The sequence below is a fragment of the Hyperolius riggenbachi genome, chromosome 2 (genome assembly GCF_040937935.1).
Source record: "Hyperolius riggenbachi isolate aHypRig1 chromosome 2, aHypRig1.pri, whole genome shotgun sequence".
In the NCBI taxonomy this organism is placed as follows: Eukaryota; Metazoa; Chordata; class Amphibia; order Anura; family Hyperoliidae; genus Hyperolius; species Hyperolius riggenbachi.
This window is the reverse complement of record NC_090647.1, coordinates 531,297,623-531,312,510: the sequence shown is the minus strand read 5'-3', so window position 1 is coordinate 531,312,510 and position 14,888 is coordinate 531,297,623. Positions and strand designations below refer to the sequence as shown.

General features: G+C 48.3%; 1 protein-coding gene across 5 annotated transcripts in view; it reads left to right on the top strand.

Moving 5' to 3' along the window:
- The first annotated feature begins 1,054 nt into the window (after nucleotides 1-1,054).
- The window catches only part of NSUN3 (NOP2/Sun RNA methyltransferase 3), a 68,017-nt gene continuing 54,183 nt past the window's right edge, over nucleotides 1,055-14,888 (top strand). The window contains exons 1-3 of one of the 5 annotated variants that reach the window (XM_068266157.1): nucleotides 1,055-1,183; nucleotides 5,324-5,425; nucleotides 7,369-7,712. In XM_068266157.1, the coding sequence (XP_068122258.1) occupies nucleotides 5,331-5,425; nucleotides 7,369-7,712 (439 nt within the window). In that variant the 5' untranslated portion in view covers nucleotides 1,055-1,183; nucleotides 5,324-5,330. The other 4 variants (XM_068266155.1, XM_068266156.1, XM_068266154.1 and 1 more) reach the window with 4 other exon arrangements.

Here is a 14,888-nt window from a genome sequence, read left to right as displayed (position 1 = left end):
TTCTTCCCCTGTACCACGATGGTCGGAGCCATGCTTATGCGCTTTGAGTCCCACGGGAGAAAAGCGCTTTACAAATGTTATTTGTTGTTGTTGTTTGTTGTTAGTCACATATACCATAAAGATCCTATAAGAAAAATATATGTTGTTTTTGAATTCAAACCACACTGTTCCTTTGCAGCCTGGTTCATTTCCCTTCATATTAACATATGAATGTAAGAAATCTACCAATTTAAAGGGTTGAACTTAAAGGAAACATCCAAGCTGCCCCCCCCCCCCCCCCCCAAATAGATTCACTCACCTGGGCTTCCTCCAGCCCGTGGCAGCCGTCCTGTGCCCTCGCCGCAGCTCCCGGTCTTCTCCCCTGGCACAGCCGACCTCGCCAGGTCAGGTTCGGGGTTGGCTTCTTCTGCGCTCCACCACGCGAGTCACGTGACCTCTCCGAGGTCGGCTGTGCCAGCGGAGAAGACCTGGAGCCACCGGAGCTGCGGCAAGGGCACAGGATGGCTGCCACAGGCTGGAGGAAGCCCCAGGTAAGTGGATTTTTTCTTTTTTTTGGCCAGCTTGGACCATTACTTTGGAGTCAATTAATCACATTCCTCGGTAGAAAAATACATACATTTACATAGATATGTACAGCAGTCCTGAAAGAGGGACAAATATGGAAGAAAGAAGGACAGAGCAGGGCACATGCCTCCAAAAGGACAGTTGCGAGCTATAAAGTCATAACTCCCCCTTTTTATCTCAGAAATCAGGGAGGTATAACATTCTTAGATGTGAGGACACAGGGCAGTAATGAGTAACACAATTCCAAAACAAGCGCTAACCTCCTACCACACCAACCAAAACCACATACAAAAGTGTAACTGTCACTGGTCTAAGTGCCCCCACAGCTCATTATAATGCCATTATTATAATAATAGCCAGCTAAGTCACGCAGCTATTCACTACAAACTCCCAGACGCACCAGAACTACAGCTCCCAGAATGCCTTGCAGCAGGAAGCTCTGTCACTCAGCGTTGTAGCCAATCATCACTGAGTAGGGGGGAGTTGGAAGCGTCACATGATCGCTGTGGTGCTGCCCACGTGATTCTGTAACTCTTCTCCTTCCAGCAAGTCTTGGAGGCTCCGCTCACGTGCTTTGCATTCATAGGTGGTAATCTGCAGCCCGGACACCGTAGTGCCAGTAGGTGAGATTTGTTTTACCCAATACCAGTGGGGCACAACATAAGCCTCGTGCTCTTCTGTAGCTGTAGAGAGGCCAGGACCTTAGATCTTCAAGCTCTGGCATGGCATGTAGGTTTTTTTTTTGTTTTGTTTTTTTGGCAGATGGCATGATGGGAGTTGTAGTTTTTTTGTTGATAAAATTATGATTTATGAAAAAATGCAGGGTCTTTGCTTGCCTAAAGATCCAGATGGCATACACATAGACATCTTTATGTAGTTTTAAAATAAATTTGTATAAAACAAAAGGTGTGTGTGTGTGTGTGTGTGTGTGTGTGTGTGTGTGTGTGTGTGTGTGTGTGTGTGTGTGTGTGTGTGTGTGTGTGTGTGTGTGTGTGTGTGTGTGTGTGTGTGTGTGTGTGTGTGTGTGTGTGTGTGTGTGTGTGTGTGTGTGTGTGTGTGTGTGTGTGTGTGTGTGTGTGTGTGGTGTGGTGTGTGTATGTATAGTGTGTGTGTGTGTGTATGTATAGTGTGTGTGTGTGTTGTGTGGTGTGTGTGTGTGTGTGTGTGTGTATATGTTTGTGTGTGTGTGTGTGTGTATATATGTGTGTGTGTGTGTGTGTGTGTGTGTGTGTGTGTGTGTCAGCGTGTGTGTATATATATGTGTGTGTATGTGTTACTTATCTCAATAGAGGCAAGCCTCTGGACCCTAATGAAGCTTCCCCCATCCTTCACCCTCTGGGAACCTGTGACGGGAGCCCCTGAAAAAACAGTGGTTTGGGTGCAATATTTATCTTCTGCGCTCCTGCTCAGTGCGGAAGGTAAATATTTACATGCCCGTTGGTCGGGGGGGAGCTGCCAGCGCTGAATCCTCCTGAAGGGTGAAGAGGACGAGGGTAATGCTGATGTAAGTACTCATTAGGAACTCTCCCCGCTTGAATGACGGAGCTCCGTTATCGGTCTCCCGGCAGCGATCACCGATAGGAGACTGTTAGACGTTGAATCCACTGTCTATTTACGTGGTACAGCACTGCGATCTATGACTGCACTGTACTGGGGACAGCTGTGTCACTCGACTGTCCCTGGAGAGGCTTAGAAAGTGTTCGGCTCTCATAGGCTGATGTCTATGAGAGCTGATCACTGTGATTTGCTGGGGGGGGATTGGGTAAATAAAAAAAAAAATCATTTTTATTTAAAAATAAAAAGACAATAAAACTAATAAAAAAAATAACCACTGCCTGCAGCAGCGATCAGAGCCCACCAACAATAAACTCTGTTGGTGGGCAGAAACAGGGGAGGGGGGGGGGGGGGATTCATTTGTGTGCACGTAAGTGTGGCTCTACAGCAAAGCCATTAAAGTTGCAGAGCCGTAATTTGTAAAAAATAGCCTAGTCACTAGGGGGTTAAAGCCAGTGGTCCTTAAGAGGTTAACATATAGAGCCATAAAATAGACTTGTCAGTGCAACACAGTGGCTAAGGCCTAGTACACACCAGCAACAGGTCAAATCGATAATTTCTGACAGGTCAGATCTCGATCAATAACAGGATCGGTTTTCTGATCACTATTGCACAAAATCGATCTTGTTATCAATCAGGAATACATAGCTAAATTATAAAGGTATAATATATCACCGTATATGTATAACCCTAAGTATTCCTTCTCCTTCATTGTTGCCCACTGCTCCTCTCTTCCCCCCCCCCCCCAACCTCATACTATATTCTAACTCAACTACAGCTACTATTTGTAATAAGTAGGTACCGTATATACTCAAGTATAAGCCGAGATTTTTATACCAAAAATATGGTCCAAAAGTGGGGGTCTCAGCTAATACTCGAGCCACTAGTTTCTGACACCACCTCCCCATGCTGGTGGTGATGGCTGTGGGTCCCCCGGCACAAGCAGAGTGCTCTCTGCTAACTGTGCCCTTGGCTTGATTAACGGCCGTTAGATAGCCGCATGCTGTCCCCGGCAGACCGGAGGAGTATGCAGTAGTTCCCTCTGTGTTCCGCCCCCCATCCGAGTGTCCGCGGCTTGCCTGATTAACGGCCATTAGATGGCCGTGTGTCGAACCCGTTATCTGCCAGAAGTAGTATTGAGTACTTCCGCAGACACTCTGTGTTCCTTTGGTCCCCCTCTGAGAGTTCCCCGGCAGAAGCAAAGCCCTGTAGGGTGCTTCTACTCGCTATAGTGAGCACCGCAATGATTTCTCTTTAGCTTGCAAATTGTTTCTGGTTGTTATGACGCCCTCTAGTGGCGCCTGTGAACACAAGCACATCTGCAAGGGGAGAGACTGACAAGCTAAAGAGAAAACATAGCGGTGCTGTCTAGCTCTAGTGAGAAAAAGCACCATACAGTGCTCTGCTTTTGCCGGGGAACACTCGGATGGGGACAGAAAGAACATAGAGGGTGTGCAGAACTACTCTATTCTACTTCTGGCAGATAATGTGTCGGTACACAGCCATGTAACGGCCGTTAATCACTGACACTCGGTGGGGCGGGTCACAGAGGGAACTACTACATACACCTCCGGTCTGCCAGGGGAGGGGGGTGAGCAGCCACACATGGCTATCTAACTGCCGTTAATCAGGTAAGCCAAGGGCACAGTTAGCACCGCAGAGAGCACTCTGCTTATACTGGGGACAATAGTAAGTAAATTTACCACACAGGTATCTACATTTGCCAGGGGGCACCATATACCTCAATTAATTACTAGGCTTCAGTGCTGGCCAAGTTGCTGCATACTATCTGTGCCTTTGCTGACTGAAATCTATGAGCACTCTGTACATGGGTATAGGGGGAGGAGAGGTGGGCAGAAGCCTTACTAACTACATTCTGCTCTGGCGTTTGGGTTGGGATATTCGGTGAGTGGCACATGGCTATCAAATTCTGCCCAATATCTACACACAACCATCAAAATCAGTTAAACTCCACACAAAATCTGCATGAGGCGGGAGCCGACAGTACTGTGCACATGGGGGGCTTACACACCCGGCTTATACTCGAGTCATTTTTTCCATACTTTTTAGGTAAAAGTTGGGGGGTCGGCTTACACTCGGGTTGGCTTATACTTTCGTATATACGGTAATTCATGCTACAAATGTACTCTTTATTTTGTGGTGTTACCGAGCATATTAAAAGCTTAGATATCTTTGAGTTTTCATGTAACTGAACACTGTAAAACTCGCTTATGTTATCTTATAATATGATTAATACCTACTCTGATACATCTGTTTCATAACATCATTCATTATTTGTTTATCTGTTTAAAACTCAATAATAATGTATTATGGAAATGTCAAAAAAAAAAAAAAAAAAGTATGACACTGTATATTGAATCGTACTGTATGTGTAATACATATCATTATAGAACATTAGTAACAAAGAAAATATATATATATTTTCAGTTTTATATAGCTTTTTTTTTCATTTTTAACATTGTGTCATTCACTCATATATGCAATTTATAAACCACATGCTGCATTTCAAACTATGAGCAGAGCTAATGACCCTTTGAACTTTCCTGCAGTTTCTTTGATTTATTTGTGCTTCAGAAGACAGGAGGCAAGTATATGTAGCTGTGGCTGACCCAAGTTGGGTCAGAGAGCTCATAGAAGCTCTTTTGCATAGATAACTGACTTTTTTATTAACTCTTCCTGTACTGGAAAGCAATATTTGACTCTTTTCTTTGTTTTCTTTGCTACTAATGTTCTATTTCTTAACTGTACTACATATACTTGCGTCAGGGAGTGAATTTAATAAACGATCAGGAAAAATGCTTAAAAAAACGCTTAGTACAAAAACGAATCACCCACACAAGTGACGGGAATCGAAAAAAAAGGACGCGTCAAAAACCACCCAAGAGTGCCTCCATCTGACGGTCCCTTGTAAATTTTGCTATGGGCTCCCATGACCTCTAGCTACACCACTGGTGTAGAGTCATTACTCCCATCTCACTAGCAGCTGAGAGCAAAAACAGAGCAACTTCCACAGTCCAGCATGCAGAGCTGCAGGGAAACGCACTGGGTAACATCATAACCATCACAGGTATGTCTGCGTTATACAATTCACCAAAATGCTTGAACTGAACATGTTTTATTTTGGGGGGAAAGGGATGATAAGCTTTTGATTTGCTGTCTGAGATGTTTATATTTTCTTTGCCAGCCATCCGATGGGAAGATTTAAGAAGCAGATCTGTAGATTTGTCCTGGATTACTTTGATCAGACCTATACAAGGGAACTTGGGGAGCTCTGGCCTACAGTCAGGTATATTTAATATTCCACTTACCTTTTATAAAATGATTTATGCTGTCGAGTTACAGTCCAACTGATCTATTTATAAAATGTAATTTTTAGCAAAGCTACGAGCAGAATTTTATCTGACCGCATTAAAAGCTTCAACTGGTTAAAGGGACCATGAGCAGTGGCAGAAAAAGGAAATTTGGACTTACCTGGGGCTTCTTCTGGCCCCCCCATAGCCCGCGAGGTCCCCTGGCATCCTCTTTGTCCCTTCCATGGTCCCGCTGGCGGCTCCGGTAATCCAACAACTTCAGCTGCAGTGGCACGTACACGCCCCTGGCGCGTCATCACAACGGTCGCCGTAAGCGTCCTGTGCATGCACGGTTTAGGTTTCAGAGAACCGCCCACGCTTACAGCGACCGGTGTGATATTGCGCCAGGGGCGCACACGTGCAGCGTCAGCCAAAGACGCTGGCTTAAAGGATCAGTTTGTTACTTGGGGCAAAAGATTTTAATCCATTTTCTTGTCACTACCCTCTTGGGTATACCTGTCGCAGTCATATTAGCTTTTCTACACCGCTATTTAGGTCCACTGCATAGGTGAAGCGCCAGTATACAGATCATAACCCAATCAGAAGCATCAGGCTCCCCACTGGGGAGTGGGGCCCCACACGTTGGGAGGGATTTCACCACAATATCAGCCATTCAGACCCCTCTGATGATCTATATGAGAAAAGGTTAATATATTTTGTGGGAAAGGGGGTATCAGCTCCTGATTGGAATGAAGTTCAATCCTGGGTTAAAGGTCCCCTGTAAGAGTAATATTTACAGAACTGTGTCCTCTCCACAGGTACCGTATTTTGCGCCGTATAAGATGCTCCGGAATATAAGACGCACCTAGGTTTAGAGGGCAAAAACCAAGGAAAAAATATATAAACTAAACCTGGTGCGTCCATATTTAAGGAGCATGTCCTCACCCAAATGGTGCCCTCCTGTGTCCCCATGTCTCCTCCAGGTGTCCCCTGTCACCCCCAGGTGTCAGTGCTGTACCCCATGTGTCAGTGCTGTACCCCCTGGTGTCCTCCTGTCACCCCCAGGTGTCCTCCTGTCACCCCCAGGTGTCCTGCTTTCTCCGCCTGTGTCCTTCTGTCATGTCCATGTGTCCTCGTGTCCCCCTGTCTCCCCCAAGTGTCCCCCTGTCTCCCCCAATTGTCCTCCTGTCAGCCCTATGTGTCCTCCTCTCTCCTCCAAGTGCCTCCTCCACTCTATGTGTCCCACTGTGAGTCATCCCCCCCCCCCCCCTTGTCTCTACCCCCTCTTGTGTCGCCGGGTCCCTGTGTGTCTGCTGTGGCTGCATTCCCCCTTGCCCCCGCTTGTCTATACCCCCTCCTGTATCGCCGGGTCCCCCCCATATGAGAAGCGGCAGAGGCAGAAGCTTACCTCCCCCATCTTGCCCGCGGCGATTGAAGACATCCGTCTCCTGTTTGCGGCTTCCTCTAGTGCCAGCTTGTAATGACGCGTAATTGATGACACGTCATTACAAGCCGGCACTAGAGGAAGCCGCACACAGGAGCCGGATGTCTTCAATCGCCGCGGGCAAGATGGAGGAGGTAAGCTTCTGCCTCTGCCGCTTCTCACACGGGGGGACCCGGCGACACAGGAGGGGGTATAGACAAGCGGGGGCAAGGTGGAATGCAGACACACAGGCAAGGCAGCGAATCCCCAATGACGGCGGGTCGGCGGTTCGTATCGGCGGGCGTCCGTAAGTCGGGGATTCCCTGCCTTTGCCGTATAAGACGCAGGGACTTTTTCTCCCTATTTTGGGGGGAGAGAAAGTGCGTCTTATACGGCGGAAAATACGGTAAGTCTACCCACTGCTGTTATGCTGAATTGCTTTTTTTTATTTGACAAGCACATTTACCGTGGGATGAATTGCTTGCCCTCCAGTCAGTTGTGTTTGATTATTTTTAGGGAAGTGCTTACAGAGCCTGGCCTGTGGCAGTACGCTGTGCTGCTGAACAGCTTCCACCCGTCAACGGAGACAGAGAGGAACCTGCTTACACTGGGATACCGCCTCCTGTCCAGTGACAGCTTTTCCAGCTGCCGAGGAATATTAAAGTGTTACGTTACCAGTAGACCTGGAAAGTATCCCTCACAGAGGCATCAGACTGGGAAGATAAAGGAGTATTATATGCTGAATGCCTCGTCTCTCCTCCCTGTGTTTGCGCTGGATGCTAAGGATGGGGAGACGGTGCTGGACATGTGCGCTGCCCCCGGTGGGAAGTCCATAGCACTGCTACAGAGTGCATCACTAGGTAAATAGCAACGACTGCTATTGTTTACGTCTTCTCAATGTTGTATGTGGTCCGTTGTTAAAAAGGGAATGTCAGTCATTAAATCTAATTCCAACTGCCCACTGCTCTATGTTTATTATGTAGTTTACCTCCTGACCCTGCACTGCAAGCATTCTAATACAATCATAAATGTGTGTGCTGTATTGAATCTTATCTCAGTCACCCTGGTTGTTTTCTCATACATTGCCAACGAGAAGGAAGCTTGTTATCTCCCCTCTGACCTTCCTGCTCCTTGCTGATTGGCTGAGGGCAGTTCAGTGTGACACAGGCTGAGAAGGGAAATGGAAGATAAATTACCTCACCCCTCTGCAGATGCTGGTGAAATCCAATCTATATTCTGCTCACATGTGTTTACAAAGCAAGCTAGATACGACTGTGCAGTTCTGCATACACCATTTAAAGGGGTTCTCTAGCATGTTCTAAAAAACAAAAACTGCCACTTACCTGGGGCTTCTATCGGCCCCCTGCAGCTGTAATGTCCCACGCCGTCCCCCTCCGATGCTTCGTTCCCCACCGCCGGTACCGAGTGGTGGCTGAAAGGTGTAATGGTTAAGGGCTCTGCCTCTGACGCAGGAGACCAGGGTTTGAATCTCGGTTCTGCCTGTTCAGTAAGCCAGCACCTATTCAGCAGGAGACCTTAGGCAAGTCTCCCTAACACTGCTACTGCCTATAGAGCGCGTCCTAGTGGCTGCAGCTCTGGCGCTTTGAGTCCGCCAGGAGAAAAGCGCAATATAAATGTTATTTGTCTTGTCACCGTTGTAATTATTTGTCTAACTAGACGAATAGAACTGCGGCTACGTGCCCGTGGCTCGTCGTCGGGAGCTTACTGTGCAGGCTCCTGTCCTGTGAGATGGACATCTAAGGGCACTGAGAGAAAATTATTTTTGCTCTCTGCACAATTGTTCTAATGACTGCATCTGCTCAGCCACTGATAAGGTGTACTGTATTGTTGCTTGAGGAGTCTGGGCATGGAGAGAAAAAGCTTTCTGCTCTCTGCACAATTGTTCTAATGACTTTATAAACCATCCCTATTAAGTGTGCAGCATGCTCTGGTGCACAGCGCTTAGCCCTCAACCTCTCTACCCCTCCCTAAGTGATGTGTATTGTAGTGATGCTGGAGACGTCTGCAGAGCCAGTTCTGCTCCATTAGCGATGGACAGAGTGGGTATGTTTGAAAACATGCACTTTTTATCACAGGAGCTAATGTAATTTAACCTTTTCGGGACCGCGTGCATTAGATTCTACCACACACTTGTGGCTGTTCTAGCCTGATGCGGCGTAGAATCTACGTCGGCCCGCAGTTTCCGCTCCCGACGCAATCGTGCGCACCCGGAGGGGGAGATTAAGCTGTCATATGACAGCCGACATCTCCCCCGAGTGATCAGCAGCCATCGCGTATGGCTGCTGATCACGTGATCACTACGATCGCCGTCCGATCATAGTGATCAGTTTGACAGCTGCGACGGCAGTGGGGAAAAGAAGAGGATCCACTCACCTCCCTGCCGTTCCCGCGATGATCGGCGCCCCCCTCCGCTCTGGCCGGCATCTCCGCTCCGTCTGACGTCAGCCCTGGGTCCGGGCTTGATGACGTCATCAAGCCGCGACCCGGAACTGATCGTCAGACAGAACGGAGATGCCGGCCGGAGAAGAGGGTCCCGTGCGGCTCATCGCTGGAGCCTGGAAGGTGAGTGAAGGCTGCTGGCAGAAGGGGGAGGCACAGGCCACTATGGGGGGACATAAATCCAGCCAGCCACAGACGGGATCCGGCCGCCTGACCCCCCAAACGCGCGCACCCCCTTCCCGCACAAAATGCCCTTAAGGGGGGGTAGGCGGCCGGTCCCGAAAAGGTTAAGAAAACCTGTAATGAGAAAAAGTTCCCCTGGGGGGGTACTCACTTTGGGTTAGGGAAGCCTCTGGATCCTATTGATGCTTCCCCCGTCCTTCTGTGTCCCACGGCGGTGTCGAAAATCCTCCCGTAACAGCGGGGATGTAAATATTTATCTTCCCGGCTCCAGCGCAGGCGCAGTATCAGCTCTCCGCTCGGAAATAGGCGGAAATAGCCGATCGCTGTCGGTACGCTCTACTGCGCAGACGCGAGTCTCCTGCGCCTGCGTAGTAGAGCGGACCCGAAAGAGACCGGATATTTCCGCCTATCTCCGTGCTGAGAGCCGCAGCAGCACCTCCGCTGGAGCTGGGAAGGTAAATATTGCAAGCAATGTCAGGCTTGTCGAGCCAGGATTGCGGGATGCTTCGGGGGAGCCAGCTCTGGATTTCCTGCAGCTAAAGGGGAGGGGGAAGCCTCACTGGGACCCTGAGGCTTCCCCCTAAGTAGGTGAGTACCCCCCAGGGGACGTTTTTTGTTACAGGTTCTCTTTAATAGAGAAAATGTGTGCAGTGCTTCACTGCTGTCTGTTTTAATCTGGGGGGGGGAGGGGGGGGACTGATCCAAAGTTTTGCAGGGGGACCCATTGATTTCTAGTTACGCCCCTTGGTGTAACTAAGGAGCTTGGGGCCACAGTGCAACATTTACATGGGAGCCAAGCACTCATATTGATATGGAGCCCCAAAATCTACCAAGGGCAGTTGCAGTGTTAGAGAGGTGTCATCAGAGTAAGGAAACAGCTTGCTAAAGATTACCACCATGCAATGCACATTTAGAGGTGTTTATTACCAGCAATCGAAAGCTAATAAGATGGATGAAGGTGGGCCCCCAAATGGGCCCTTCTGGTCCAGGGGGCCCTAGTGTGGTCGCAACCATTTATTGGCTGTGAGGTGTGTTATACTGTTTTTTTTTTTTTTTTTAAGTCACTGATTGCAATCAGTTTGATGATATTAATCGCTATTTATCCTGACCTTCTGTTATGACAATATATTAGGCTATCACCTTGCCATGTGACCTGTCAGGTGACTTTTAGATGGTTTTATGTGTGTTTACTTTTTCAGTAAATAATAATTAATTACCATGATCAGTTTGGTTCTGTTGGGGGGGGAGTCTTTTTATTCTTTGTAATTGCTTTGGTGTTTTCCCTAAAGGGAACCTAAACTGTGTAAAAGAAAAAAAATATATGAGTTTCACTTCCCTGCGGCATTTACCAGCCCCTGCAGCCACCCCATGCCCTCGCAGTCACAAAGGTATGCGTGGCGGCCCGCCGACTCCGAGTCAGCAAATACGAAACTAGCTGGCAGCGGGGGGCCGGAGGAGCCATGAGGGACTACGAGGGCACAGGATGGCTGCAGGGGGCTGGTAGAGGCCCCAGTAAGTAAAACTTTTTTTTTTTTTTTTTTGAGTTAAGGTTCCCTCTAAACACATTCAGATTTTATTATCTAATTTGCATGATCCATACATGAGTATGGTGCTTGTCCAATTTTCAAGTTTCCAACTGTTGATGCTTACCTGCTGATATCAGGATTGCTAACATGTAAGGTACTCACATGTAAGCTGCACCACAAACAAGTACACCCCCCACTTTTGTCTTAAACTGGCAAAAATGGCTGACATGCGGATAAGCCCCTCCCTCATGTCTCCCTGCAGTCCCCCATGAGAATGTGAGTTGGAAGCGTGCCCCAACTCACACAGAGTACTACACTTTGGTGGCAAAGTTACATCTCCTGGCTACAGCAGCAATGCTCCCATCTCCTCTCTAGCTTTGTAACTTGGTGCTAGTGCCCCAGGCTTTCTGCCATGTGACCACAGTGTAGCTTGAAAGTCCCTAAGAGGGGCTCAGTATCTAATCCCTACCATAGTCATATGTGTATGTATCGTGTAGTGTATGTATCGTAGTCTAGGGCCAATTTTTACGGGGAACCAGATTAACTTATCTGTATGATTTGGGGATGTGGGAGGAAACCGGAGTGTTTGGAGGATACCATTGCAGACATGGGGAGAACCTACAAACTCCTTGAAGATAGTGCCCCCGGCTGGGTTTGGATAAGTCAGTGGGTAATGCATACCTTTTAAAAAGGTTGGCAGTGGTATTGTGGTGGGCATGAACGGAACAATGGGAATACAGACAGCGAACCCAGGGAATTCCCAGTGATGTACTTCCTGCCCAGCGGGGGACGGCGCTATCCATATGACCTTGTCAGCGCACTCTGCAGCGGGGTCATATCTTAGTCATTTTTTGCATTGCGGTGGGATCCGGCAGGGACAACGCATCCCCACCACAACGTAAAAATTACATGTAAAACCAGATTCAGTCTAGAATACACTTGATAATACAGGTGCCTATATGGAAACAAATGATCCTTCTACTACTGTATTGCAAATACAGGTTCTATAAAACCTCATTGTTTGGATAAGCACCCCTCGGATGTAACCAGTGTCTTGAACGGCAAACAGAATATTACTCTGCGGCTCATGCTGAAATCTGCGCCGTTTCGTTAGATAAATGTTTATTCCTCAAATATTTCTTCCCTTAATTTATTTAGTGCGGCTCCGATAATGGCCGCCGTTTACCCGCCGACTCTCCGTGGGTTACGCGGACATATCAAGATCTTAGAAATGACATTTGTTGAGAGAGCGATAGCGGAGTCAGTCAGGCGCACGGGAGACAATAGTGCTTATCTAGCTGCCAGGATCGAGTCACTTGTCAGTATCATTGCCCCGCTTTCAGACGGCCTCCTGATAACTGCCTCCGAAGTGCATCTCTGCAGCAGTGATTAATGTTACACAGTGTCAGGCCAGAACTGCTTAGTGGGATGTTGTGGTGGGAAATGAGCTGCAAGGAACATGCCTGCGTTCACCATCTGCATCAGCACACTCTGCATTCTTCAGTCACTTCCCAGGCATCTTAACTGGCCTTAATTGTTTTCTTTCCTTTGAGGTGCATTGACATTGTTTAGCAGCGGCTCCAGAGTTCTTCACCATTCTCTACATCACTCAGTCAGCAGCATCATTTTTTTCTTTGCTATTTTTGCTATTAAAGATGCCTTAGTTTTAACTCTCTCCAATCCTTTGTCGGGCATTGGCCTTTTCCAATGGGTCCGTTGTCAGACATAGCCTGATGTAGGAAAACTGGCCGCTGCTAGATGGCGCTGTTGCTAGATAAAATTCGGCACAGTGTCACCCTCTTCATAGACTGAAGAACAATCTGTCATGAGTGGTATATGGAGGCTGCCATATTTATATCCTTTTAAAGAGAGTCTGAAGCGAGAATAAAACTCTCTTCAGCTTTTATATTCAGCAGCGTCATGTGTGCCCCTCCTAAAACACCGATATCCTGCGGCTGAACGGGGGTCCCTTACCCCCCAAATCCCCTCCGTGGAGCCCGGGGATCTCTTCCTGTTTGAGGCAGGGCTAATGGCCGCAGCCCTGCCCTCACACGCGTCTGTCAGCGTGTATCTCCGCCTCTCCCCGCCCCTCTTAGTCTTCCTTCCCTGAGAGGGGCGGGGGAGAGGTGGCAATACGCGCGCTGATAGACGGCGCTGAGAGGCAGGGCTGCAGCTGTTAGCCCTGCCTCCAGCAGCAGCAAAATCTACGACCAAGTTGGTCGTAGATTTTGCAAGGGGGGATTTGGGGGGTAAGGGACCCCCGTTCAGCCGCGGGATAGCGGCGTTTTAGCAGGGGCACACATGCCCCTGCTGAATATAAGCACTGAAGCGAGATTTATTCTCGCTTCAGAGTCTCTTTAATAAATCCTGTTGTTTATCCTGCTGATCCTCTGCCTGTAATGCTGGGAATACACAGTAAGATTCTGAGCCATTTAGATGGCTCGACAGATAATTTCCGACATGTCCGATCTCACGCCTGATCGTATCCGCGCTCGATTCTGCATGGAGGACAACGGAAATAGATAAGAAAAACGAGCGGAAGATAAGAGAATCGCCTGCAGAATCGAGCGGCAAAACGATCGGGCGCGGAATCTTAGAGTATTCCCAGCATAATACTCAGCCATAGACCCTAAACAAGCATGCAGCAGATCAGATGTTTCTGCTAATATTGTCAGATCTGACAAGACTAGCTGCATGCTTGTTTCTGGTGTGATTCAGACACTACTGTAGCCAAACAGACCAGCAGGGCTGCCAGGCAACTGGTATTGTTTAAAAGGAAATAAATATGTCAGCCTCCATATACCTCTCACTTCAGTTGTACATAAAGGGAAGATTTGATGTAGGGGAAAAAAAGGTCCACTTACCTGGGGTTTCCTCCAACCCCCGGGCAGCCGATACGTCCCTCACCACAGCTCCGCTTCCAGCTGGTGTCCCGGAGATGCCGACCTTTTTTATTTAGTTTTTTTTTCCACCTTGGATCTTCCCTTTAAAGTGGACCTGAGCTCTTGCACAGAACAGAAGGAAAACCTAGAGAAATACACCCTGTTTGTATTTACAGAGTTGATCATGTCTAATTCCCCCTCATCTGTGACTAATCACAAGTGTAATTTGATCCCTCAGTTGTGTCAGCTGGCTGCCCCAGCAGAGCAACTAATTTGTAAGCACAGGTTGTTAACCCTGTGCCTGCTTCCATGAAAGCAGGAAGTAGACATACTGTAGATTTATTGCATGGATTTGTATCAGCTGTAACAAATACCTGTAAATCATTTTCTGTAAAGGTTATTATGTTGTCGCTTATGTTTTAGAGCAGAGAGGAAGTCCTGAGTTCAGATCCGCTTTAAGTCCCACACTGATCGCCGCCGTCCCCATCCTCCACCTCTGTGCCTTGCAATATAAATATTACGTGAGTGCATTTGGGCTTGAAAGTTTGTGTACAGTGTGTGGAAGGATTCGATCAGGTAGATTCCTCTCTGATCAGAGAGGGATCTATCTAATGGCCACATCGACCAGTGTATGCCACCTTTAAAGAGAACCCGAGGTGGGGTTCTGACAATGAAATCCGCATACAGAGGCTGGGTCTGCCTATACTGACCAGCCTCTGTTGCTATCCAGATCCCCCCTAAGCCCCTGTCCCCTGCGCTCTGCCATCACTCATAAATCACAGCCGCGCTGTGCAGGCTGTGTTTACCTCTGTATTGTCAGTCTGCTGCTCCCCCCGCCTCCTGCATAGCTCCGGTCCCCGCCCGCGTCCCTTCCCTCCAATCAGCGGGGAGGGAAGGGATGCGGGCGGGGACCGGAGCTATGCAGGAGGCGGGGGGAGCAGCAGACTGACAGTACAGAGGTAAATACAGCCCGCTGTGACACGCT